The sequence below is a fragment of the Lepisosteus oculatus genome, chromosome 1 (genome assembly GCF_040954835.1).
Source record: "Lepisosteus oculatus isolate fLepOcu1 chromosome 1, fLepOcu1.hap2, whole genome shotgun sequence".
Taxonomy (NCBI): Eukaryota; Metazoa; Chordata; class Actinopteri; order Semionotiformes; family Lepisosteidae; genus Lepisosteus; species Lepisosteus oculatus.
This window is the reverse complement of record NC_090696.1, coordinates 26,850,587-26,875,355: the sequence shown is the minus strand read 5'-3', so window position 1 is coordinate 26,875,355 and position 24,769 is coordinate 26,850,587. Positions and strand designations below refer to the sequence as shown.

Here is a 24,769-nt window from a genome sequence, read left to right as displayed (position 1 = left end):
TCTGATTTGCCTTTGCTTTTTCCGAGTCACTGAAGTTTAAAAAAAAGCCCAAGGAAAAAGCTTTCAAGGCGGAATCAAAACAAAACGCTGTACAATGATGAAGTGAGTCCCGAGCCCTGACATACACGGTAAGAAAGAAAGACAATCCCTGTACTGCAAATCTCATCTGTTTCTTATTATCTCTTGTTAAGAAAAGAACACCTTGCTTGAGTTGCAGTACCACCTTTTTACTGACATTTAGCTGAAGCAAAATATTTACCCAGCAATTACCCGTTGATGCCCTTCATCTCGTTAACAGCAATGCCCTGAATATAATGACACAACAGCACTGTTCTTCACCAAAGCAGACTATTGTGATGCAGACAGAGAGAAAATCTGTTCCTGCATTCTGTAAATAACTTGAAGCAACTGAACTTGATTATAGTAACAGAAACAAACACACTCAATAAAAAAAAAACACTTCACATACTGTACTTTGTATGCACAAACGTTGTAACCTGTGAAAGTATACGAATCTGCACAATAAAAAAAAACTACCGAGGCATCCTTAAGGCAGATGATGAAATATTTTTTCATATTCTCCTTTTTTGCACGTTGATAGACTTTTCAAACTCTTCTGTATTTGGTGATTGCAGACAACGGTGCCGAATTTGCGTTCGGCTGCAGATTTCTGTCAACCACAGAAAATCACTGACAGCGAACCAACTGAAAACTCAAGCACCCGTAAACTGCCTACATTAAGTCTTTAGCCACAAACATCTCAGATTTAATTCTAAATAATACTGCTGCAAAAACCAAACAAAGTGGTGCCCCCATCATACTCTACAGGGATGAAACCAATTCTGTGATTCACGGAATATTATGCTAGAACACAAAAGCAAATCAACTGTTAAAGATCTCTCAAGTTATAGAAGTTATAGAAACTGAAATAGCTTTGATCTGAGTTAACAGAAGAAGCAAATCATGACCACCAGTATTTCTTACATGACTATTGAGGAAAAATAATAGAGAACATTTTTTTTAATTTAACTTTGGAACGATTACTTGCTGACATGAGACATCATAAAATCCCATTGGAAATCAAACTGCAAGCAGTATCTTGAGGTTTAAATGTTAATTTAGCAAATGTTATAATAGATCTATCAGAAATGCATTTACAGTTAAAACTAATACATAATTTGAAACCATTTTAGTGAATTCAGTGTATATATTTCTATACATTTCTCATCACCTTCAGTGGTGGCCTGATTATCCCAGTATCTTGTAGGAAATGTCTCAGACAGGAAAAGGATATAGTATTCCACTGTAAAATTGCACTCATGTTATATTAAATGCTTAAGCAAACAAATCTTTTTAAAATGACTAGTAAATCATCTAAACAATATTTGAAATCATTTCAATAGATGCCTTACTTTTGCTACTTGTACAATTCCATGCTATTCAGTCAAATATTAAAATTACTTTCACAAAGTATTATTTCCTAGTAATTTTTTGAGTTCCAGAGATAAATTTCACTTGTGAATATTATGCATGTAAGAGGACTCATTCACTTTACTCTCCAATAATTAAAGGTTTTTATGCCAATTCAGTATGTACTGTACATGTGCTCAGGTCACACATGTTTCTTTTTCAATACTGATATAGTGTTTAAAATATTTTTTTAATGAATTCACACGTGTAAACAATAAAATACATTATTTTTTAATAATAAAATACAATATATTTTTAAAGATGCCAAGACTTTATTTTAAGGTCTCCTCCACTTCTACTATAAATGTCTGTGTATTTAAATACACAAGTTCTAAAAGTTAGTCACAGAATAATTGTAAAGACTTCACTTATTTCTAAGCTTTTTTAATAAAAATGCAGCAGAACATTAGAGGGAGTTGACATAATTACTCAATTATGACTAAACCTACAAAAGTAAATATGCAGCTTGTTCTTATTCTTTTCTTTGTATTAAATTGTTTTTCTGTGAATTGAGAATGGAAGTCTGCTAACTGAGGCACTATGGCAACACGATGCAATGATTTCCTCCTTATCCAGCAACAGAGAGAAGTGGTTGTGACCTTGTCAGATCTGAGAAACTGAGTGTGGCTGGGCCTGGTCCATACTGAGATGGGAGCCTTTTGTGGAAAACCAGGCTGCTGCTGGACATGGTGTTGGTGGACCACCAGGTGGCCCTCTTCCCTCCGATCAGTAATTCCAAACCATTATGCCCGTTTGGTGACAAAGGACGCGTACTGAAAGAGCTGTAGTCCTTCAGTTAAGGCGTAAAACCAGGGTTTTGACTATTTGGTTATTAAAGATCCAATGGCGTCCCTGTTTATAAGAGTAAGGGTGTTAACTCCTCATGTCCTTGCTAATTTCACCAATTTCATTCTGATCTACATAAACTTTCCCTTTAAGTCAAGTGGTGAAGCAACTTCTCAGTCCTCCACCTGTTCTGCTGTGCAGTGTGGTTGCTGAAGCATAAAGACTGAGTTGGGTGCCACTGATGAATGTGGTAAACGATTCTCCTCTTTTGGCGTGCAGGGATCCTTTGGGATAACAACCTTATATCAATGTGTCAAAGCTTGCATACAGACCCCTACAGATTTATTTTGCACTAGAGGAAAAAATAATACAAATTTGCAAACTACATCTGCCTGGCAATTGGACCGACCGACTTACTGTCTAACTTGAATGAAAAGTTAATGAGACATGCTCATCAGCATTGTCTGTCATTAAAAAGGTGAAGCTCCTGTGAAGGAAACACTCCTGGCTACTGCGAAAATATTGAGGGGATTATTATATTTTGGGGATGTCTTGCATCTACAAGTCCTGCAGACTCTGTTAATTTAGGGAAAATCCACATACCAGGACGTTTTGGTAAAACTCCTGGTTACCTGTGCCAAAAAGCTCAAGCCTGGCTTTAAAAAAAGCAACATTCCAGCATAACAATAATCCAAATGCATCAGATATCCAACCTGACAAAAGAATGGTTAACAGCACACAAAATAAATGTTCTGAGCTGCCCATCTCAATATCCAGTTCTCAATCCAATCCATAGTTCAAGGTCCTAACTCAATAAAGTAGTTCACACAGAGACTTCAATTAAGACAACTAGTCATAAGATTACAATACTATTTTTATTTTTTTAAGGAAAGACATTATTTTATTTTTAAAAGCAAGACATTATACAAGCTGGATTTTTGTTTCCGATTCATGGGTTTTTGTCTGAGGCCATATCTCTCCGACATTCAGCAAGTATTTACTGATGAACTAAAGGTCTTCACAACCCATTAAAATATTCCCTTTTACCGGCACAAAATCAACTGTTCCTTTGCCTGCTTATTCTAGCATTCGAATTGTGTATTATAACCTTTCAACAATGCTATTTTTTTCATATGCTTATCAGCATGGCCCTGCTCTTTTTACTCCTGGATCCTTTGCCCTTTCAATCATGAAGCATATTACTCCTCTGTCAGAGCAAAGCAGTTCCTAACGACAGGGAAGCCAGCTGGGATAGGAAGAGGGCAGCAGGCTCATGCATTAACATAATAATCCAACTGCGCTCCCATAGGCCCTTAGGCCAGACATCATATTAGGTAGGCCTCCTGTGTGGGTCCTTGCAAAAGCTGCCTTATCACTTGCCTGTCAACCTGTAGCACCTAGTGCCTGCAAAAAGCAAGGCACTAAGTTTCATGAAAAAAGCAGGGTGCTCTTTATATAACATGGAATTTCAGGTGTTTGTTTTAAATTACTTAATTTTAGAGCCATAACACTAAAAACATTTTATTGCATCTAGGAAGAGGCATATTCCAGTTTTCTGCACAATACTCATAATTATTCAAACCTTCCTTGTTACTGCTTATTTAATAACTATCATTTCTAATCCTTAGCGGCCAGCTTGTCTATTACATCACACTTTCAATGCAGGTTGTGTATCATATTATTGAGTGGATTCATTTAGTGTCATTGCCACAGGTTAGTAGAACACATATTACTGCATCTCCTCTCTTTGATTAAGTATTATTTTGACATCTTTCAATGATTTAATCAATTATTTTCTTTCAATTTTCTCATGTTTTACATCATCTGCTGACAAATCATACAGCAGGAATGACACATCCTTCCAAACAGCCCTGCTTTAATATTTGTGTAAATTACAATTTCTAAGGTGAAAAATAATACTGAAAACAACAGGCAATGAAAACAGGTTAAAACACTAAAGCTAAGAGAAACACAATTTTACACAATTTCCAAATCCATTGAAAGATCATTCCACTACCTGTATTTGAACCAGGAGAACTGAAATTTTGTTTAAAGTGAAAAGTGCAGGACAGAGTCTAGAGATCAGTGTGAAAGAATGTATGGTGAAGGCAGATTACAAATATACAGTAAATGTAATTTATCATCTTTGTTGTATTTAAAATCTGTGCAGCAGAAATCGCAACAGCCTTTTAAGGTTTTTTTCTGAAACACCAGGAAGTAGTACTCAACAGAACACCAAAAATCAAGAGGTGGTAGAAAGCAGTGTTAGAGACAGGTGAATAAAGACACCATAGCAACCTTGAAATATGCTTTTCAAAACACAAATCTGCTTCTAAGACAACCACCAAGATCCTTTACACCTGTGCTTGGCTACATTTCATTTCCATCAATGAACAAGTTGAAATTGTCCTACTTACAGAAAGAAACAATAAGTATCATCGCAGTCTTATCGGGATGTATCTGACAGAAATTCTGTAGTTTCAGCAATCAAGGAATTAGCAGAATTGAACTTATCAGTGAGTGTGAATCATACTAAAATCTTGTGTCTGAGCCTAGTTTTTACTAAACTGCTGTTACATGAAGAAAGAAGTAATTTAGAGAATTGAGGTATGTTGTTTAACTGGAACTGAAAAGAAATCGCTGTTCTACTGTTATTTCCATATAAAACTACAGTAGGTTAAGATGTAGTCCGGAGAGGTTTGGAGTTAAAGGAAATTGCAATAAGCCATGTTTGGGAATAAGACCAGGTACAAACTGTATACTGTATTTTTGGTGGCGCAAGTGCATTACACCACCAATGTGTGAACATAAGTGATTCTTTATTAAGATTGCTGTTATCTTGACAGTTTTAGCGTAAAAAATAACTGAAAGGTTGCTTTGGTATAACATGACAAAAGCAAAGCTGCAGAAAAAAACCCAGGAAGCCAATGAAGGGCACAGTGACTATGTGGTAAGAGTCTAGTAAAACAGGAGATAGCAAATAGACAAATATTCAAATTATATAAAAATGGATAAAGGGATGCTAACGGTCACAAAGCAAATCTGAAATTAATTACATTTATGACACAAAATGTGTAGATAACTTTCATTCATATGCACAATTCCCATAACACACACAGATTAATTAATCACATTAATGTATGATAAGTTTCCTTGGTACTGCTTAAACCCATATCTGGCTTTATCAATAAGTGATATTTAACTAATTTTACATGATTCATTGTTACTTTATAGCCTCATTACTACAGTACAAACATTTACGGAATTAACAACAATTACAGTTTCAAATCTTAATTCTTATAACTGGAGCCCTCTGTTTTCCGTGACTTGGCAATGTTACTTGCATTTCAGTTGGTATGCTCCAGGTGTCCCTGTAGCCACTCCATTAAACTACCCTAATTTCCTAACTAATTAAGAAATCAGTCCATCAATATTTGTCAGGAGTTGCTGTTCAATTAATGCATATGAGTAAATTAAAGTTTAGAGACATCTAAACACAGAATCATGAGGGGGTAGTCTTGGTTCTGGAGAGCTGGTGTGTCTGCAGGTTTTAAAGCTCTCTTCAAAGCTCCAGGACCTGAAAATCTAGGAAAAGATGTTAAATGAACTCTATTAAGCCAATAATGACCTGATATAGAATAAAAATCACAATTTCAGGATTTCCTGGCTAAAAACCTTAATGCATGTACTGGGCATTGATGGATGTAACCCAATTTGTACAACCTGTTCAACCTGCAAATTATCATTAGACATCACTTGAGATTTAACATCACGTAACCACAGAAGCAAAAGGCTAGAACTGAGATTGGCGAGACAGAGTCCTTTGAAAAAAACTAAATCCAAGGGCAGAGAGAATTTGGAACTGTGACATACTGTGTTATGACTTGACAGAATTATTTGTCCATTCCATTATACTGCCAAGAAACTTCTTAATTTCTTAAATTACATTTAATAAAGAGAGGTGGGAGGGATTTCCACGGCAGGTCACTGTGATGGGAAAGATCCCCAAAATTGCTTATTTGCACAAGACAGAAATCCAAGAAATGATTAAGACACCTGTACCTGCGGAGAAGTTCTACCTACTGCACATTGTTTTACGGAGTAGCAGTGAAGTTAATGCATATCAGCAGTAACAGCAGATACTCTGCATCTGGGCTGCACTCTGTAAATGAGGGCACTGTCAAATGGCTTAACACCGTTACAGTCGATTTTAATGGCATGACTGCATTTGTCGAGGATAATGCCAGTTACATGATGAGGACATCCAATGACATGCTTTGAGCCTTGTTGCCAGATTCAGTACATTTGACAAGTAATGGTCATGTAACAGCTCTTGTCAGTAATACCTGGGTAAATCATTTCCCAAAAGCAGACACTGAACGCAATCATAAAATATTTTTGAACATTGTCTGAGTTATTGGAGGTAATAAAACAGGGAAGTTGCACTCTACCTTTTAAGATGCCACATGAGCCATGTGCAACATGGGAAAAATGGTATTCTGTAGCAAACCCTTAGCTTTTACTGGAAAAGGAAACCGACATTTCACTAAATACTGTAGTGTTGAAGCATACTGTGACATTTAACTGCAGGATAGCTGACATCTCCCTGTGGGCACCAGGCTGACACAGCAGGCCACACCATGCACTTAATGCTGCAATGCAACTCTCTTTGACAGAAGGTAGTGATAGGGATAGTTCTTGATCCCATAAAATAACTTTTATTTATTACTGTTATTATATTATGCTTATAGTATATCAACTAAAATATTTTTCTGCATTCACTTTCTAATTTCAGTCAAATATAGATAAATAGTTCAGGAATCAGTGGTAGAAAGAAGAAGTCTATTATGTTTTACATGTTTTTGGACAAATTATACTGTATATGGATTACTGGTAAATCAAAGCATTTCAAGACCTTTCTGAAGCATTCTGATAATCTTTTCGCTGGGAGTCTCAAACAATGGTGAAAAACTACTATAAACCCCAAAAAGTAAGTGCACTCCCTCATTCAGCAACTTGTGGTACACCCTTTAGCAGCTATAATATTTTTGCAATAATATAAGTTTATTGAGACTTATAGAAGCATCATGCAGTTAGAAATTGGAGACAATTTGGTAGGATGTCGACTTCTGGGTAGATTGGCAACGGTTTTGAATTTCCTCCAATTATACATTATCTTTCTTTTCACACAAAGGTAATAAATATGGCTGACTTTTTAAAATAAATATGACAAATTAAAATGTTCTGTGTTTTATTTGTTAAATGAGTTTTAACTTAGTTGTATCTCCTGTCAGGACTTTGTGAGAACTAGGTGAAGGTCAAATATAAAATCTTAAGGGGGTGTACTTATCAAAACACTGTACATAGAACAAGCATCTTTAAAAATGATCATTTTTTCCATTTTAGAGAGTTGACGTGTTTGGTACTGTACATGCAGAAATTAACCATGTGGTGAATAAGAGGCAGAACAAGCTAAAAATATATTGGCTAATAACTTTAAAATATTCTTTTGGGGACAAATCTTTTAAAATATAATAGCAGAAATTCTGAGACTTTCAACACTCTTTACTGTATGAATAACCAATATGAACAAATTTACACTAAGAGAAATGTCATAGGAAAAGGTGTCTAGTTTGGATCTTTCAGTCTAGGAAACTATTTCTTCTTTCCTTTCTTTTCAATATATATTTACAGAAATGAAAATGCACAAAGACAAAGCTCTAAATTTTTAAAAACCACAAGGGCTTTTATATTTCTTCCCAAAGGCATTTACAGAGGAATAACTCTTTGCATGCAGCATGCTTGTGATCTATTGTCCATAGTCATTTCTCAAGTGCACACAGGTGCATACATTGAATGGAAAATACTGTCGGAAAGGCTCTGAACCACTGTGTTGGACTCCTTAGAGGACATTTCTTTTTCTGAAGTGAACTGCAATCACAGGCAAGTAACATGATGTCAAAGCTGTAATTACAAAATTACTTTGTAATGACTAAGCAATGTAAAGGTTGATAAATACCCCAATATACTGTATGTTGTAAATTCCTACATAGAAAGAAAACACCACTAGCTAGGCACAAAAGGAGTACAGGGGGTTAAAATTAATTTGGGTAAAAAGAAAAATCAATCTGTAATACCGTACATAAACCTGGGGAAAAACTTAACACCTAATGTAACAAATAGCAATACGTAAACGCAGCCATGTAAACTCATCAATTTTTATATTAATAGATTATTTGACATAAATGAATAGCCCTACCTATACTGAATTGTAGTTGAAATCTAGTAATAAATACATAGTGCAATAAAAGTGTATACATTTATGACATTTACTTATGGTAAATGAATATTATCAAACACTTCTTAATTGTGGAAACTGAGAACACTCACACAACTTACCCAGAATCTTTACTTTTTCCTCTGATGTCATTAACTTTCATTCTCTTTGCGTCTGGAAGCTACGGTATGTTGTGTGGTAAGGGTATTAACCAAAACAAAAGTACAAAAACCATCAAAAAAGGCAAACACCAAACTTTTCATCAGAGGAGTGCAAACAAGACAGAGAGAACAAGGTGTGAGGTTGTGTGGATGTGCTGCAGATATTTTTATAAGATTCTAGAGCACAGGATACTGTAGATACCACTTTTGGTGGACTGCGTGCAAATGCTAATTTTTCAATTTTTCTTTTCAACTGAAAGATACTTGTTCCATTGATTTTTTGTTAGTTCAGATTTTTAACAAATCTACATCAGGCAAACCCAGGCTGGAGAATGGTCTACTGTACTGCATTTAAAGCATTACAGAATAATTTAAAAATATAATTATCACATTTACAGGCACACAAATGCTATGTAATCACTGCAGATCCCAGGTTATTCAGGGAACATTGTTCTTACTGGAAAAGCCAAACAAAAAACAAAAATTAAGAATGCTGTAAGGTTTAGGTTTGTATCCATCACCAGATAGAGGATTGTTAGTTAAAGTTAACATTTTCATAACCAATGAGGAGAACAAACACAAACGCATATTTCTTAAACCAGGGTAGGCTGAATACGCACAAATCTGACCAAGGTTTAGGGTGATAAATGTCTACACATTATAAATGAAATGCTCAAGTCCAGCTGTGTCTTTCTACCAGGTAACATTTTAAAATTAAATTCTGTGTGTTTGTTTTAGCTCTAAAAGCGTGTGGAAAACATAAGGCCAACAGTGCAAAACGAAAGCTTGTGTTATTCAGTCCCAGCGCAGATCCCATATCACACCCTACAGAGCTGACAAAGCAGCATAGAAGGTCCCCCCGCAGGGACCAATTTCTAATTGGTGGAGAGGGCAGCTTAATGTACATGCCCATTCAGTCTTGGGCCTCTCTAAGGAGATGCTAGGCAACCCGCTAATTAGTGCCAATTGTGGGGCTGATTTTTGAGATGTGGACAGTTGTCCACTAGGAATATGACTGAGACCAGCTATATTGCACTGGCCTCTGCAACTGCCAACAGTTGAAACCTTCCTTCAATCACCAGGTACTCATCTGGAATTTAGACTACAGTACAGATCATGTGTACAGTCCTATGGGGCTCATTACAGTCATTGTTGTATATGAAGCTTGACTATATTTCCAATCTTTCCCCCAAAAAAACACATTGTAAATTTCTAGTTTCGATGTGCTTTTACCGCTTATTAATTTGGAAGACATAATGAAAAAGATTACTATTTTGAATTCTACACACTGTGAGGTGTGGTCACAAGGAATAAAAACTACAGGGCTTTCTATGATCAAAAACTAAACACTCTTAATTGATTGATTTATTAATATTGTAATACAGTTCAATATTTACCTATTTTCTTGAAATACCTTTGCAATGATATTTAACTTCAATATAAAAAACCCCAATTCAATTGTTTGAAGAAAAGATGAAGAATAATAAAAGTAATTTTATTCTGCTAAATAATTTAAAACACTTTTGCAACACAAGCAGTAATAGCAAAGAAGGAAGTTATTCTAAGCCTGGTTTAGATTTTTATGTTTTATTTTGTTTTCCTACACTACATCTGTAAAAGCCCAAACTCTTAAAAAGAAACAGATGACCTATTTTGTAGGTTTACCAAGTTGTGCGTGTTTGTGGGCATCAAAAAAAAGCTCTTGATACTTTGAACTGCAGACCTATTCTGTGTAATTTGAAAGGCCACATACCAAAGTGTTCATGCTTCTGGGTTACTCGTACCTTCTAATAAACACACAGGTCTGAGTGGTAACAAAACACAGTAGGTAAAGGCTTGCTACAACCTCAGGAGGATGTACTGTATGATATATATGAAACAAAACCACATTAAAAAGAATAACCTTAAAGAGAGTTATCCACTTTTTCCCCACATATATACCAAGAAATACACAAATTTAATTCACAGTGATGTCCAACACCAAAAGATTGAAAACCGGCAGTAGAACAGGAGTATCTAAATATTTCAAGGGATGCCTCCAGTGCTTGTTACAAAAGGCTGACAGTTCAAGGAGCAGATCCTCTTGATTTTTCTGAGCTTGGACCAGAACACCATGACCAGGACCCCCTCTTTTCCTTATGGACGTGATTGTTTGTTGATTCTTTGACCCTACACCACATCATACCTTCACAGTTCTGAGTACAGAACTTATAAATCCTTAATCCGATTCCCTGTGACCAAAGGAAATGGAATCCAAGTGAGTTTGTTGCAGAAGGCTTTAAACAATTGAAGCACCCTTGTCCTGTTATTTTTTTTTAAGATTGTTAAAAACCCTACCTTAGATTAACATTCAAACAACTTCAGTACACTCCTCATAAAAACAACACCTGTATTGGATGATCTGCCAGTTGTTTCAGATCAAGGGAGAGAAAATTCTTAAGGTGGAAACACTCATCCTTAAAGGTGTAAATCTTGTTTTCCTGTTGTCCTCTCCTCAAAGTTTTCTTCTTGCCGAATGTACAGTACAGTACACCACCAACGTTTTTATCACAGCCCTCAAAACTATTTGAAGTTAAAGCTTATAATGTCAATAAATTAATGGAATGTCAAAACAGACTAGTGTAGAGGATGGGAAACAGGAACACAGAAAAGGCAGAGTTTAAAAAAAAACTTGTGTTTGAAACACAAACGTTCAAGCAAATTTTTAAAGAAAATAAAAGAACATATCCATGTCTATACCAGCTGCATCAAACTCCGAGGACAAATTCAGATAACAAAAAAAAGACCATTTTATCTTCAAAAATAAGTCAAATTACGCGCACCTTTTGCAAAGGTGTAACATATGAACATCTGAAGATAGAATTATGAAATGAGTTCACAACAGAAATCACACATTTTGTTTACAATAAGATTTTGATTTTTAAAATGAGTATTTCCAATATTTTAGACATCAGTGGGGAGCTGGTGAGTAGCACATGCTGTAGATGTTAACTGCTCTTTCAGCTCTGTTTGAAAATTAGAAACAAAAAACAACCTTTTGGCTATGAATACTTCTTCAGGTGTTAAATAATTCTATTTATTTATACTAAAAGAAAGAGCACAATCAATTGACTTATCAATTATAGTTGTTTTAAAAACAGTTTTCACCACAGACAAATATACAAACTGATTGTTCCACGTGTGGTTACCAAGAAGACAATCTCTCTAGGAGCCATGTATCGTATTTTATATTAAAACATCACCATCATTGTAAATTTTCCAATGTTAAATCCTTACAATAACCTTCGAGAAATTATTACCTAATAGGATAAAAGGCAAAAAGGCTATAATAATCAACTGTAATCAAAATAGGTAGCATGCTTTAGTTTGTTTTAAATACTGTACTTTGAAGGTTTGGAATGTTTAAATGTACAATAATAAGCCAATGGGAGATTTCATGCATACTCAAGAAAAGGTACTTAAAATGAACATTATGAATTGGGGAAAAAGCAGAACACAAAAACAACACAGGTTATCCCTATCCCTATTTGAAGAATTAAAAATCACTATTTCAAATAAGTGATTGGTCTTTCCATATAACAACTATAAAGGTTAGGTGGTTTGATTTGCATCACAAGGCATAGTCACAGTATACAAGTATACCAGAATTTAGATTATTCACAGCATTAACAAAGTAAGATACAGTACAGTACTCAGCATAAACAGGATGACCACAAAAGCATTACATGGGGCCTTAAATGTGACACTTCTTAGGAACAAATTAGTCATTACCATTCAAAACCTAAATAAAATGCATTTATGTAATTCCACCAGGTAGTTATCCAATACTACAGTGGATTCAGAAGAAACAGGACAAATCACAACTCAAGTACAGTGACCTATTCCACTGTGCATGTAAGGAGAAACTTGCTATGCAATACAAAGACAATTTCTTGAAAACAAACTTTCTAAAAGGCAGATACACACAGGCAACTGCAGAAAGAGCAGGCAGAGGCAGACAGTAAATCTAACTGTAAGAAAATTGACACATCCGAGTTTAACCTCTTCAAAAATCCCCTTTCAAACAACTAATGCAAAAGAACAGGAAAGTTAATAACTGCAAAGAACGAGCACTATCCACACCACATGTAGGAAATCAGCTTAGGCCTATTTACATATTACAGAATATGCAAGAAAATCAATTGATTACAGATCATGAAACATGCAGGGAGTCTAAAGAATGAAAAGAAGGATCACATTATTTTATATGAAATCAAGCATCTCACTCACAAGTACAGCTAATGCAAAACACCACTCAGCCTTCTAGTTAGCTATATCAATTTATAGCAAACGTTTTGCTCAATCAGAGCTTAACATAATGTGCACGCCTTTAAGAAAGCCATGAGAACCTTTTCACCTATATCTTATCACACGGCCTTACCACTGGGTCTCAGTAACCACCAAATGTAAGATGACGTGCCTGAGGCAAGGCGAACACTTTTATTTGTTTGGAAGGAATATACCGAGGTTCTTCAACACCAAGCTGTTCTGAAAGCTGCTTTTGCGCTCGAGCCGTGTTCTGACTCAGCTGGATCGCACTTCCTGTTATTCGCTCCCACTGCTGTAAATTTTGCTGCAGCCTAAAAACCTACAGCACATTTATGCCGAAAGAAAGAGTTAATTAGAAATACAAATTCTCCCAGATTGTTATTAATGGGAACTGTAGAATAAGCAACACATATTTTGTGCCCATAAGTAATTCTCAGGTATCTTTGATCTCCAGCCCACAGCGGATGCTGCTGCGTACCGCTGTCTGACTTCTGGGAGTTTGCCAGAACCAGACATCTGGCTACTTTGTTATCATTGGCTGATCCTCTCCCAGGAGGCCACTCTTGTGACACCAGGCAGAGAGTGTCCTGGCAAGGAAAATTATCAGCACATTTTGAGTGGATTAGAGTTCCAAAGTGGTCCTCAAATCTCTACAGGGGTCTTGTGAGCTGTCTTCCACTGGGGTTTCTAGATTCATTACACAGGCCCGTGACTTAAACAGTCCCATAATAGAGCTATAAGCCAGTAAGGAAATGTTCCTTGCTACCGTGGGTCTCGAAACAAGGAGGCTAGAAAGAGTATGACCCTCTAATAGTTTTGGATTATATTTGGCACCTTTTGATAGTTAATATTTTTCTCTTTCCTGGCTAACGCTTAACAGACAGAAAACAAGTTTTAAAACCAGCTTCTGTGTTTATGTCCAGTATATATGGAATGTGTGCAATTTTTTGTACTATCTTTTTTACATTGCAAAATGTCTGGTCTTAGATATTTGTCCAACATACATAAGAACACAAATAATAAAATCAAATATCACCGATTTATTAGGATTCATAGATCATAGATTACATATAACCCAATACACTTCTCTCAAAGAGGTGAGACCTTCACTCCACTAAGCACATCTATCAGAAGACAGTTTTATGATTTTTCTTCATTAAAGTGGATGGCTGCAATGATTTAATTGCAGAACCCAGGGTTTAAGATTATGACTATTTATCTTTTTTTGCATTGATTTTAAACTCTGACATTTACATTGTTATAAAACTCTTGCAAGCAAGAAAATAGCCATCGTTAAACTGGAAATATTTTTCTTCCATTTCATTTTTATTCACTTTCAATTGGATTAAAACCAAAGCTATAAAAACTGTATTTCACAAACGTCTGCGGAGGCCCAACTCAGTCTTAGGCCATTTTGCTATACTGAACACACAGACTCACACACCCACACACCAGGGCCCATTGACAGAAGCCAATTTACCTGCCAGTGTGTTTTGGAGGAACCCAGAGCACCTGAAGGAAATTCCAAGCAGAGAGCTCCTCGTGTCCAGAATGGAACTCGGGGCCCCAGCACTGCAAGGGCGCAATGCTGCCCAGCATACATTCTCTTCAGTTCTTATTTCGCTTCATGCCTCTTCATGAAGAGCAACAACTCGGAGCACTTAGGTAATGGTATGTATTTTATTAGTATATAAAAAGTAGGGAATGGGGACAAGCCCTATACAGTTGCATTTTAACCATGCACATAAATGTACACAAGTGGCTCAACCAGTAACGTGCTTGTTCCAAGCCCAGGCCAAGCCCTATAATCCAGACTTCTCCAGCCCACACATGGGCTTTGTCATTATGCAGCTGTGTCTGGGATCCCAGAAAGGCAGCACACAGCCTTCTAATGGTCGAGATACCCTCAGCTTCTCCAGAAACGGAGAGCCTTGGGGTGGACAGGGACCTGTGAGCTTGTGGAGCTGTCAGTGTGAGCCAGGTCAGTTAAATGTGCTGTGTGGTCTGTGTTAGCATGGGAAATGGCAAGGGGACTGACAGCACACACTTCAGAAGAGAGCACTCTGCACTCCTCACACGTGTTGTTGTTACTCCTAACCTATCAAGTCAGATTATGAATAGGCAACGTCTCCCCAGCAAAGACAATTCTCATGCAGTGAATATAAGTAGCTAAGAAACAATAGACAAAGGGCACAATACAAAGAACTTCAACATCAGTGTTCATTTTAGGCATAGCACTGTACTGGTTCAAATTCTCAGAAATCCTGTAAGTTATCTCCAACCCCATTCATGAGGGGGTTTCAGGTGCTGTACACTGTGAAGGTAGAGTACATATTTAATTTTCAAGTTATTATTTACCAACAGCCATTTCTCTCTTTGTCTGGTGTGGAGAAATTCAGACATGACCTTCTTTCTTTCTCGGAGAACTGACTGCTATTATACTTTCTTATATGCTGATTACATTATATTTCATACAAAATCCAGACTTGTTCTTTGACAAATAAGTAAACCCTCTTTAGGACCGACTAATATGGGGGGAAGAGGCGGCTGATAAGAGTGGAAGTTCTGAGTATCCGGGAGATGTATAGCCTATGGCTTGAAAATCGCATACAGCCGTCTGTTTCGGTGTCAGTATCGAATGCAGCACATTCAGGCAAATGCTCAGTGTATCTAGCAACAGTCTCTGGCACTAGGCTTACACAACACCCTATGGATGATCTCTGTCCTTTTAAAACAAATTCTGTTATATCAGGTGCACTGCTCTTTAAATGTCTGGAGGCCCTTAAACTCCTGCCATTGACAGAGTGTTGGCCCCATGGTCTGGCCCCAGTCTACCACACAGATCACTCCCACTCGATATGCACAGTGGCCAGATTCTAATTGTGCTGGAATGCGCACCCTGTGGGACTGGGGATTGTATTGTTATACACTAATATTGTGAAACTTTTTATGAACACAGCTTTGAGATACTTTTATGAAAAATGCTATACATAACAGATTATTGTCTTTACTATTATTTAGTGTTACGCTGTTCCCTGATGATTATTCATTACATCATCCCTGTAAATCTTAAAGAAATTTAAAAGTAATAATAAAACACTACAAGTCTGTGCGTTGAAATGGGTAATAGGTAGTTTTGTTCCTATAACATTAAATTGCACGCTAAATTCTTCATAAAAGGCTATTAAACACAAGCATCATTATGTAGTTGTTATTATTAAGAAAACAGAAAACAATAACTATGTCTGGGCTTCAGATAACATGGACATCAAATTAAAAAAATTATATCAATGTCTTGGTATCTTAAGAGCTTCAGCCATATGATTTATTATTATGTATTGGTTTAACCATAGAACCCAAGGTCCTCCAATTTGAAACTTGGTGCAAAGGTTAGGAATAAAGTGCCTTATGCTGTATTAAAGGCTAAAACTTTTGGACAAAAGACAATAAGGGCGGGCAGGGTCTTGAAGCTAAGGCGATACTGATACTGGGAATTCAGTACATTGTGCTTAATTATTGGAAAAATGTTCAACTTGACAAAAAACCTCCAATAAGCATATAAAACACCTTGGTATGTTCACTCCATAGCCTTAAAATTGAAGTCTGATTAATGCCTCCCACTACAACCACTGCAAATAATCCACTCAATTTTAATTAAAAGCTAAATAAATACGACCCGTGAAACTGGCTAGACACTGTTTGTACCATTGCCCTCTTTGATTTCTCCAAAGAAACATTTCTCCACAATATGTCTGCATTCAAATATAGCACTGGGATGTACAGAAAGAGGTAGTTAATTTCATTTAAACAATAAAGGACATATTGTAGTAAATAAAAGAAGACAATCATTAATTCCTTTGAAACTGCCAACTTTAAATGGTCTGTGAAAGGCTTAAATAGTTAAACAGGTTTGGCTATGCCCTTAATTTTAATTACAAAAACATTTCCTGCTCAGTTTGACAGATGATAACGATCCACACTCTGCTGCTCTTGAGAGGTTAAATGACTGTGAATTACAGGCTGCTGAAAGGGTTAAGAAAGGAATGCTGTCTAAGCACACAGACAAAAGGCATTGTACTATCAGAAGAACATTATTCACAGCATCGATTGAGGTGTAGCCCCTCTCTTGTGTTTCCATATTCGAGTACAAAGCTGCGGTGACCCATTAATATTACATACAGTGAAAATGCAAAGCAGGAATTAATAACGATCTGAAGAAGTGGCATGTTTGTCGGTTCCCAGAGGGACCACTCGGTAGACACAACGCAACTTCGTGGCGAGGCTGTCCCTGGCTCCATTCCCCTCTCCTCCCCTCTCCCTAGAGCAGGAGGAGCAGGACGTCTGAGCCGGGGTCAGGGAACAGCCTGCTGCCGTGCCAGCTTTTCCTGGGACCGCCAGGAGCACAGAGGAGCCTGCGCATTCTGAAACTGTACAAACACTCTATAACGAGTTTATGGATACCTGATCAAAAGAGGAGACAAACCAAAGCAAAGGCAACCTTTGGTCCTTTTAAGATAGAACAATTAGACCCTGCAATCTCTGGAATTCATTTCTGAAGACAGCATTCAGAGTACATTGATTGCTGAAATAAGAACACAGACATTCCATGTCAGGGGAAATAAAATGTGCAGATAAGGTATATAAACGAGATGAATTTTATACCATGTTGTAAAGGGGCTCTGTGGATGGGAGGGATGTCTGCAAGGGAAGGTGAGTCAGAAACAGCTATCAGAGCCAATCATCACAGATCCTGGTTCAGCAGAGCAGGATATCCTTTCTGTAATATTAATTCATTACACTTATATTGAGCCAGTGCGCCAGTACGCTCACCACACACCAGCTCTCAGTGGGGAGGAGAACACAGTGATGAAGCCAATTCAGAGATGGGGATTATTAGGAGGCCATGATTGGTAAAAGCCGATGGGAAATTTGGCCAGGACACCGGGGTTACACCCCTACTCTTTACAAGAAACACCCTGGGATTTTTAATGACCACAGAGAGTGGAAATCTCGTTTTATGTTTCCATCTAAAGGTAAAGTGTCCCCATCACTCTACTGGGGCATTAGGACGCACACAGACCACAAGGAGAGCACCTCCTACTGGCTCCTCTAACACCTCTTCCAGTAGCAAGTTTGCCCCAGGAGGTCTCCTATCCAGGTAGTTACCAGGCTCAAACCTGCTTAGCTTTAGTGGGTTGTCAGTTGTGAGTTGCAGGGTGATATGGCTGCTGTAAGCTTAGTGATCACAAGAAGGAAAGGAGGCTTCCTGACTGCCTCCTTACCAGGGTCACTCAGACCTACAGACAGTGTCTGAACTTGTACAGATCATCTCAACCCTATATTGTGCTCAGCTGTTATTCAAAACGGATGTAATTTGCAAAGTTTTTCTTTTCTTTTTTTTCCCCACAGTTTTGAACATACTTTGCTACCACCATATATTTGTGACTATGTAAAGGACATCTATGAAACACAAATTACATGCTTATACTGTCAATATAGTTTGAAACGAAGAACTAGAAATTAAACTTTAAGAAAAACATAAAAGTTCATGGACTATTTTTTATCACTCTTAACATCATTACATAACCTACAGTATGCCCATGCGTGTACTCATTTTATATAATGAATTCCTGAATGTTCTTACTTTAGAATTATTAATGATCTGAAGGAGAATAGTAAATAACAATGAACGGTACTTGTTTCTTCTACTTAAAGGCACTGAACAAAACCAGTTTTCTGGAGCAGGGTTTGTTGTTACCACCAGAATGGCAAACTGATGAATAATTCAATTTAAGTAAATTCCATCATTTGATACCATTTGATACCAAAATAGTAGCAAATCCTAAGGACCTTAAAAATGAACAATTGTATTATTTATTGACCATAAAATACATTTAGTCTCATTGACGCATCTTTGTAAATACTGCCCTAAAAATGAAGCCAATGCTGAAGCCAAGTCATTCTGTCACAACCATCGGTAGCAGAAATTGAATGTTAACAAATATGGTAACAATATTTCAACTATATCACACAAATTTGGTATACCTACAATATGTTAAGAATTGCTAGTTAATACACAATAGCCAATGACCGCTTTGGCTAGTCTTATATCGTGATTTTAGTAACATTACCAAATGCAAGCCTTCATGAACATCAAAACTACGTCAGAATAACCAATGTCACTGGTTCAGACCGCACAACTCCGGAAGAAAAGAAAAAGATTTTCATTTTCAGATCAAATGGCAGATAAAAGCGAGACATTGAAGAGAGTATGGTAACTTTTTTTTCTGAATTTAAATTTCACACCTCCCCAGTTTCGAGTTTTGAAGCACTAGCCAACACTCACCTCCATGTCATACCCTCACTGGAGAACGGCAACGTGCCCTGACAGAACCATCCACCATGTCTCACACTGTGAGCCGCACAGCGCCCACCGCCGCGTGGGCTTCGTCTGAAAGATTGATGAGGCTCACAGTGACAACACCACAAGCTACCGTGTGCCTGAAAAGTCATACCTTGCTGTGCAAAAGTCTCAGATGTTTCTGTTCTCCCCTTTTCACTCAACGCTCTTCCTTCTTTAGACAGAAACAATTCTGTGGTGATCATCTACTGGAATTTTAGCCATTTTGTTTGAAGCTGACAGTTAATCCTAACAGATCTGTAGTTTGGAGAACAAAAAGCTTTTTATCTTTATGGATATGTGGAGGTACAGTAAGTAGATGAAGCTAATGATGACGAACACCAGAAAATGAGTCAATTCGATTTGACTGGTAAAAAATGACTGATTAACTACTACATAACGACACAGTTCACCTTTGGTTGTTGCGATCTAGGATTATAAAGATTCTGATTGCTGCCTATTAAAACATTGCTAAAGGATAAACTTGGTTTCTTCACACCACCTAACTAAGCTACAGCATAGCAATAACAGTCTAAACTGTTACAATTGCGGCAAATTCTAGCTGAGGATTTGAGTAAACCAATGCTCATAACATATAGTATATTCTAAATCCTGATTGTGCCTAAGATGTCTAAGACATTTGTGCAACGGTGTAGGTGTTACTCTTCCTTTAAGCCCAAGGAATCCCTGTTCAGATCTGACCAGTACCATTGGTCTAGTCGTGTATTGCCTTTTCTGGATGCTTGTCACATGCTGAACGTCACAGTCCAGACTTCAACCAGCAATGCCTACAAGGTTAAATTCTCCCTCAAAATGGGAACCCAAATATACCAATGTGAAACATTCTAGCAGGCTGCACTGGGTTTGGTTGTATGCAGAATGCCCAACTGAAACACTATAGTCTTAAACAAAGCACATGGGGCCCTTCCTTACCATTAAAAACTGCAGTAAAGGTTATGCATTTCCTCATGTGAACAGATAAACTTAAGTGTGCTGTACATCAATGGTAAAATTTTATCTTACTATTTGCCACAATCTGCAATTTAAAAAGAACTGAATTGGCCTGAATATAAAACTGGCAGAAGATAATATACACAACGCCATCTAACTGCGCCTATTAAATATGTACGCTTTGAAATACAACAGTAAAGAAAAGGACCTAAAGGAAGCTATTCAGGAACATCTCTATACAGCCTTACTAGAAGGTCTCATAAATGATAGCCCATTTGAAAATAAATGATTTAGAGCTGTAGTGTTTTAAAAGACACCAAATAGTTAAGATTAGCCAAGCTCCTGCGATACCAGAAATGTTTTCGATATTCTGTAATTAAAAATAGTTTGTCAAGACGCTTATCAAAAATAAATGCACAAAAGTGAAATTAACCTATGAATGGTGTTGTTTCTTACAATTCTGTAACATGCTTTTCCAACAAAATGCAAACATCATGCACTGTGAAAATGAATAACTTCAGGATAGTACTGCATTAAAACTTGGAAACCCTCGGAAAAAGCACAAACCTCTGAAGATGCCTTACCTCATTTCCACCAACAGCTTTGGTCAAAATAACTGCAGATGACACAGGCGGAGGCATGCAGCCAACAGTCTGTAATCTGAGGATTAAAGAAGAGACCTCTGAACAGAATGATAAAAATATCAGAGTGGCAACAATCAGGAATTGATTGAGCATCTAAATGGAAATAAACACAAGGAAGAGAAGAGCATGGCTAGCTCCCCAGTCATGACTATATAAACGCAGAGCAATATTTTTTCTCTGAACCTCAAGATGTGTGGAGTAGTGTTACTGAGATGAGTGAATCCGTCTCAGAGCTGAGCCACTGGCAGTGCCATGGGGGAGGCCAGAGAGTCGTTGCTATCTTAGTTCTGCAGTGTAAACCAGGCTTCAGGGTGCTCACTGAAATCAATGTGGACTCATTTAGTTTCAGTATAACTCACAGTAGATATGTTCATTATGATATTTACTGTACATGTTTCATGTTTTACATGTTGAGGGGTTCCATTAAATTCTTCCCTGTTTCTCTTATCCCCTCTCCTCCAGTGAGTACATCAACATTAAATGCCTTAACTCACCTATCCAGAGGCTCTGTGATTGTGTTGGCTTTGCTCTTATATTTGGGATTTTGGGATTACTTTAATGAAACACCAAGGATTTATGCAATCTAAGACACTGAATCTACCATACAATATGGCACATTTATGGATATTTGTAAATGTATATTGTACAGTGCCCTCCAAAAGCGTTGGAACATTATTTCTGCTATACGTTCAGGCAATATGTATTTGAAATCATGAGATTAATCCATGCAATTTCTCTGAAGTGCTGCTGAAAATGTGTTTTACATAAGCAGATGAAATGGCTCTATAAACCTCAGAATTCATCCTGTTGCTGCCATCATGAGTCACATCATCAATATGGATGAGTGAGACAGTTCCAGAGTTCCCCTTGTCTATATGTGTTGTAACCAGTGTTGGAAAGGGGCTCATCATTGTGGGGTGCAGACAGCAGGTTTAAATCTCAGTTAGTCTGCTTGTCAGTGGTAGGATTCTTCTAGATGAGATACACTGTTCTTCTGTTTTGTGCCTGTTCTGCAGGTGACACGCCTTTGCCTTTGGATCTCCATGTCCCTACTTAACTGGAAATGTCTTTAAGATTTAGTTGTTCTAAAGATTTAGAATGTTTCACTTTCACACTGGTGACTACGGTAACAGGGGTAAATTTTATCCCGCATTTTGGTAAAAGTAAAACATAAAACAAGAGAGACATTGATGGAGGCTTGCAGTTCCAGGTGTCGAGGAAGAATGAATGAAAAAAGTCTTTATAACACGGGGCAGAGAGAGGAGAACACGTGATTCCAGTTATGTAAACACTTTCTTGGAAAATGTAGATTTCACATAAATACATACATACACAGGGCTTTCATAGAAATGCAAGATGGAAATGACAAGTAAAAACACACTTTCTATTAAGCTTGACAAATGTATGTTTTATAAAATAAGTCGAACTAAGCAGCCTCAGGGCCCAGTAGATACACTAGGACCTCTCTGTCTGTGGGAAAGTCAAAGTTTTAAAACAAATACACAGGTCTGAGAAAATAAACATTCCCCAAAAAGCTGCTGATGATCCTAAATTCATAAAACTGTATGGTTCAAAATCAGTGGTTGTTTCGTGCCTACACTTACCAAACTCTGAAAACAATTTTGTGTGTGGTTTTAGTTTACTTATCGCTACAATTTAATAATTAAAAGGGGCTGAAAAATAACCCATTAATTTGCTGTCTCTATCCATTCATAAACTATTGGAATCTCACAATCACCTTACCAAACCATTTTACATGACCAAAACTCACCAATACAGTATGAACAACTGTATTAGGTAAGGTGCATTTAACTTCTGTATAGCACTGCATTAAAACCTGGACAAGGACAAGTATTACACTAACAATTATGGGGATAAGGCGTAAATGATTTGTATGCAGCTAAAAATCCCTGTCTGAAGACTTAATTAATTATTCCAGGATTGTAAGAGCTGCTGTTGGTTTCCAGTGATGTGTAGAACTGATTGTATTATTAGAATTTCTCTGCAGTGTCACAATAATGATCAAACACTGATGAAAATGAACATGACTTAGTGCTACAAGTCTGGATTTACAAATAAACTGAATGACAGCAAGTGCCACAAAAGAAATAAAACTGAGGATAAAAACAGGAATTAACTTATGTATCCTGTCATATGAATACACTACATACCGTAGTACAGGACACTGCTCTTGACTGTAGCAAGTTTGTTCTGTGTCACTGAATGGCATTTCCTTCTATTATAATAGGTGCATCTTTTTAAAAATAAAACACAAATTTCCCAAACCTTACATACATCCATGGATTGAGAAAAATCAATGTTTTACTGCAATATGGATTGCAGTAAAGTACTGCCTTAGGAACATGCACTGTACTGTATATACTGTAAATATGTGAAAAAATGTATAAAACGTTTAATGCCGTATTAAAAAAGTAATGAAAAAATTATTTATATTTCTACATATCCTAAATGTGTATTGGCTTTCATTAAAACATGGTCTGTCTGCTGAAGCTAGAGAACAGCAGACTTTAAGGTATATTTTCCCACACATTTAAAGACCACATTCACCATGTTCCTGAAATTGAGACAATAAAAATTACAGCAATATTTTGTACACTGGTGTTTCAGAGACAGTAAAGTTTCACACAAAAAATATATGCCTTGTGACAAATTAAAAGTTATGGCTGGGAGATACAATAAGAAGATCATATCTGAAGATTAAAAAAAGAAAATCATCTTCATGGCCTGTATCATAGATCGTATAAGCCACAGCTGTTTTATTTTACACATAAACCACAATAAAAATAGGGTACTGCTGTGTAGAAGACAACGACTGAACCGCTAAATGCTAACCTTTCCTTTAAAATATTGTATTAAGAGATCTCCCATCACAATTTAGATAACAGATTAATTGACAAGATCACGCTTATTTTGTTTATATTCAATGAACAGTACTGAACTCAAATGAAGTCAGTTAAGAACAAACTTACCCTATTAGCAGCCATTTGTTGATGGTGGTAAATGCCAGGAACTGCAGGAATAACCATGTTGCGGCAGGGAAAAACACCAGCGTGAAGATCTGCACAAACAGGTGAAGCCTCACGTGCATCAGAGCGCTCGTCAGCTCCTGTGAGAAAGAGAAGCCACGTTACTTTCCTCCTTTAGACCGGCGTCTCTCCGCACACCTTATCGGGCGTGCCATGGAGTTTTTGGAAAAAACAGTTGCATGTTTTTTTTTTAAATTAACAAATTACATGGTTATATATTAGTGTTGTGTCGCAGTCAGACAACTGTCCACGGCCATCAGACTTTAAAAAACCCTTTTGTGCACAAGAACATAGGGCCGAGGGTGGCCGTTCTCTCAGATCATCAGCTCCTGCCAGGATAGGTTGACTATGTTCTTTGAGGCAAACTTATATTAAATATTAAAATATATTTCGTTTAGAATATTAATACTTATATTATTGGTATGTGTGTTTTTAATGATGGGGCAGTGTGCCACAAACTTTTTCTATATATATGCATTATGTAAGTGTGCTCTTGGATGGAAAAGACTGAGGAAAGCTGCTTTAAACAATCATAAGGGTTTGAGTGAGGATTTAATGTTGTCTAATGTGACCAATACATGGGTGGCAGATTGTCCTCTAAGACAAATAACCCAGAATTCTTTCCAACATAATATACTAATAGGAAAAAAAAAACCTTTCAACAGCAGAACATTTACAAAGTTATGAGCAGAAAAGACCTCTTTTCGGTCAGAGGTGAACTGACG

The 24,769-nt window shown here is 37.0% G+C and overlaps 1 protein-coding gene across 1 annotated transcript in view; it reads right to left on the bottom strand.

Annotated features, from left to right (window-relative positions):
• The window catches only part of slc10a7 (solute carrier family 10 member 7), a 132,017-nt gene that overhangs the window by 101,171 nt on the left and 6,077 nt on the right, over positions 1 to 24,769 (bottom strand). Inside the window, exons 3-4 of the mRNA XM_006629494.3 lie at positions 23,988 to 24,124; positions 20,938 to 21,013 (exon numbers count right to left, since the gene is read on the bottom strand). Coding sequence (XP_006629557.2) covers positions 20,938 to 21,013; positions 23,988 to 24,124 — 213 coding nt within the window. The remainder of the gene's footprint in view (positions 1 to 20,937; positions 21,014 to 23,987; positions 24,125 to 24,769) is intronic.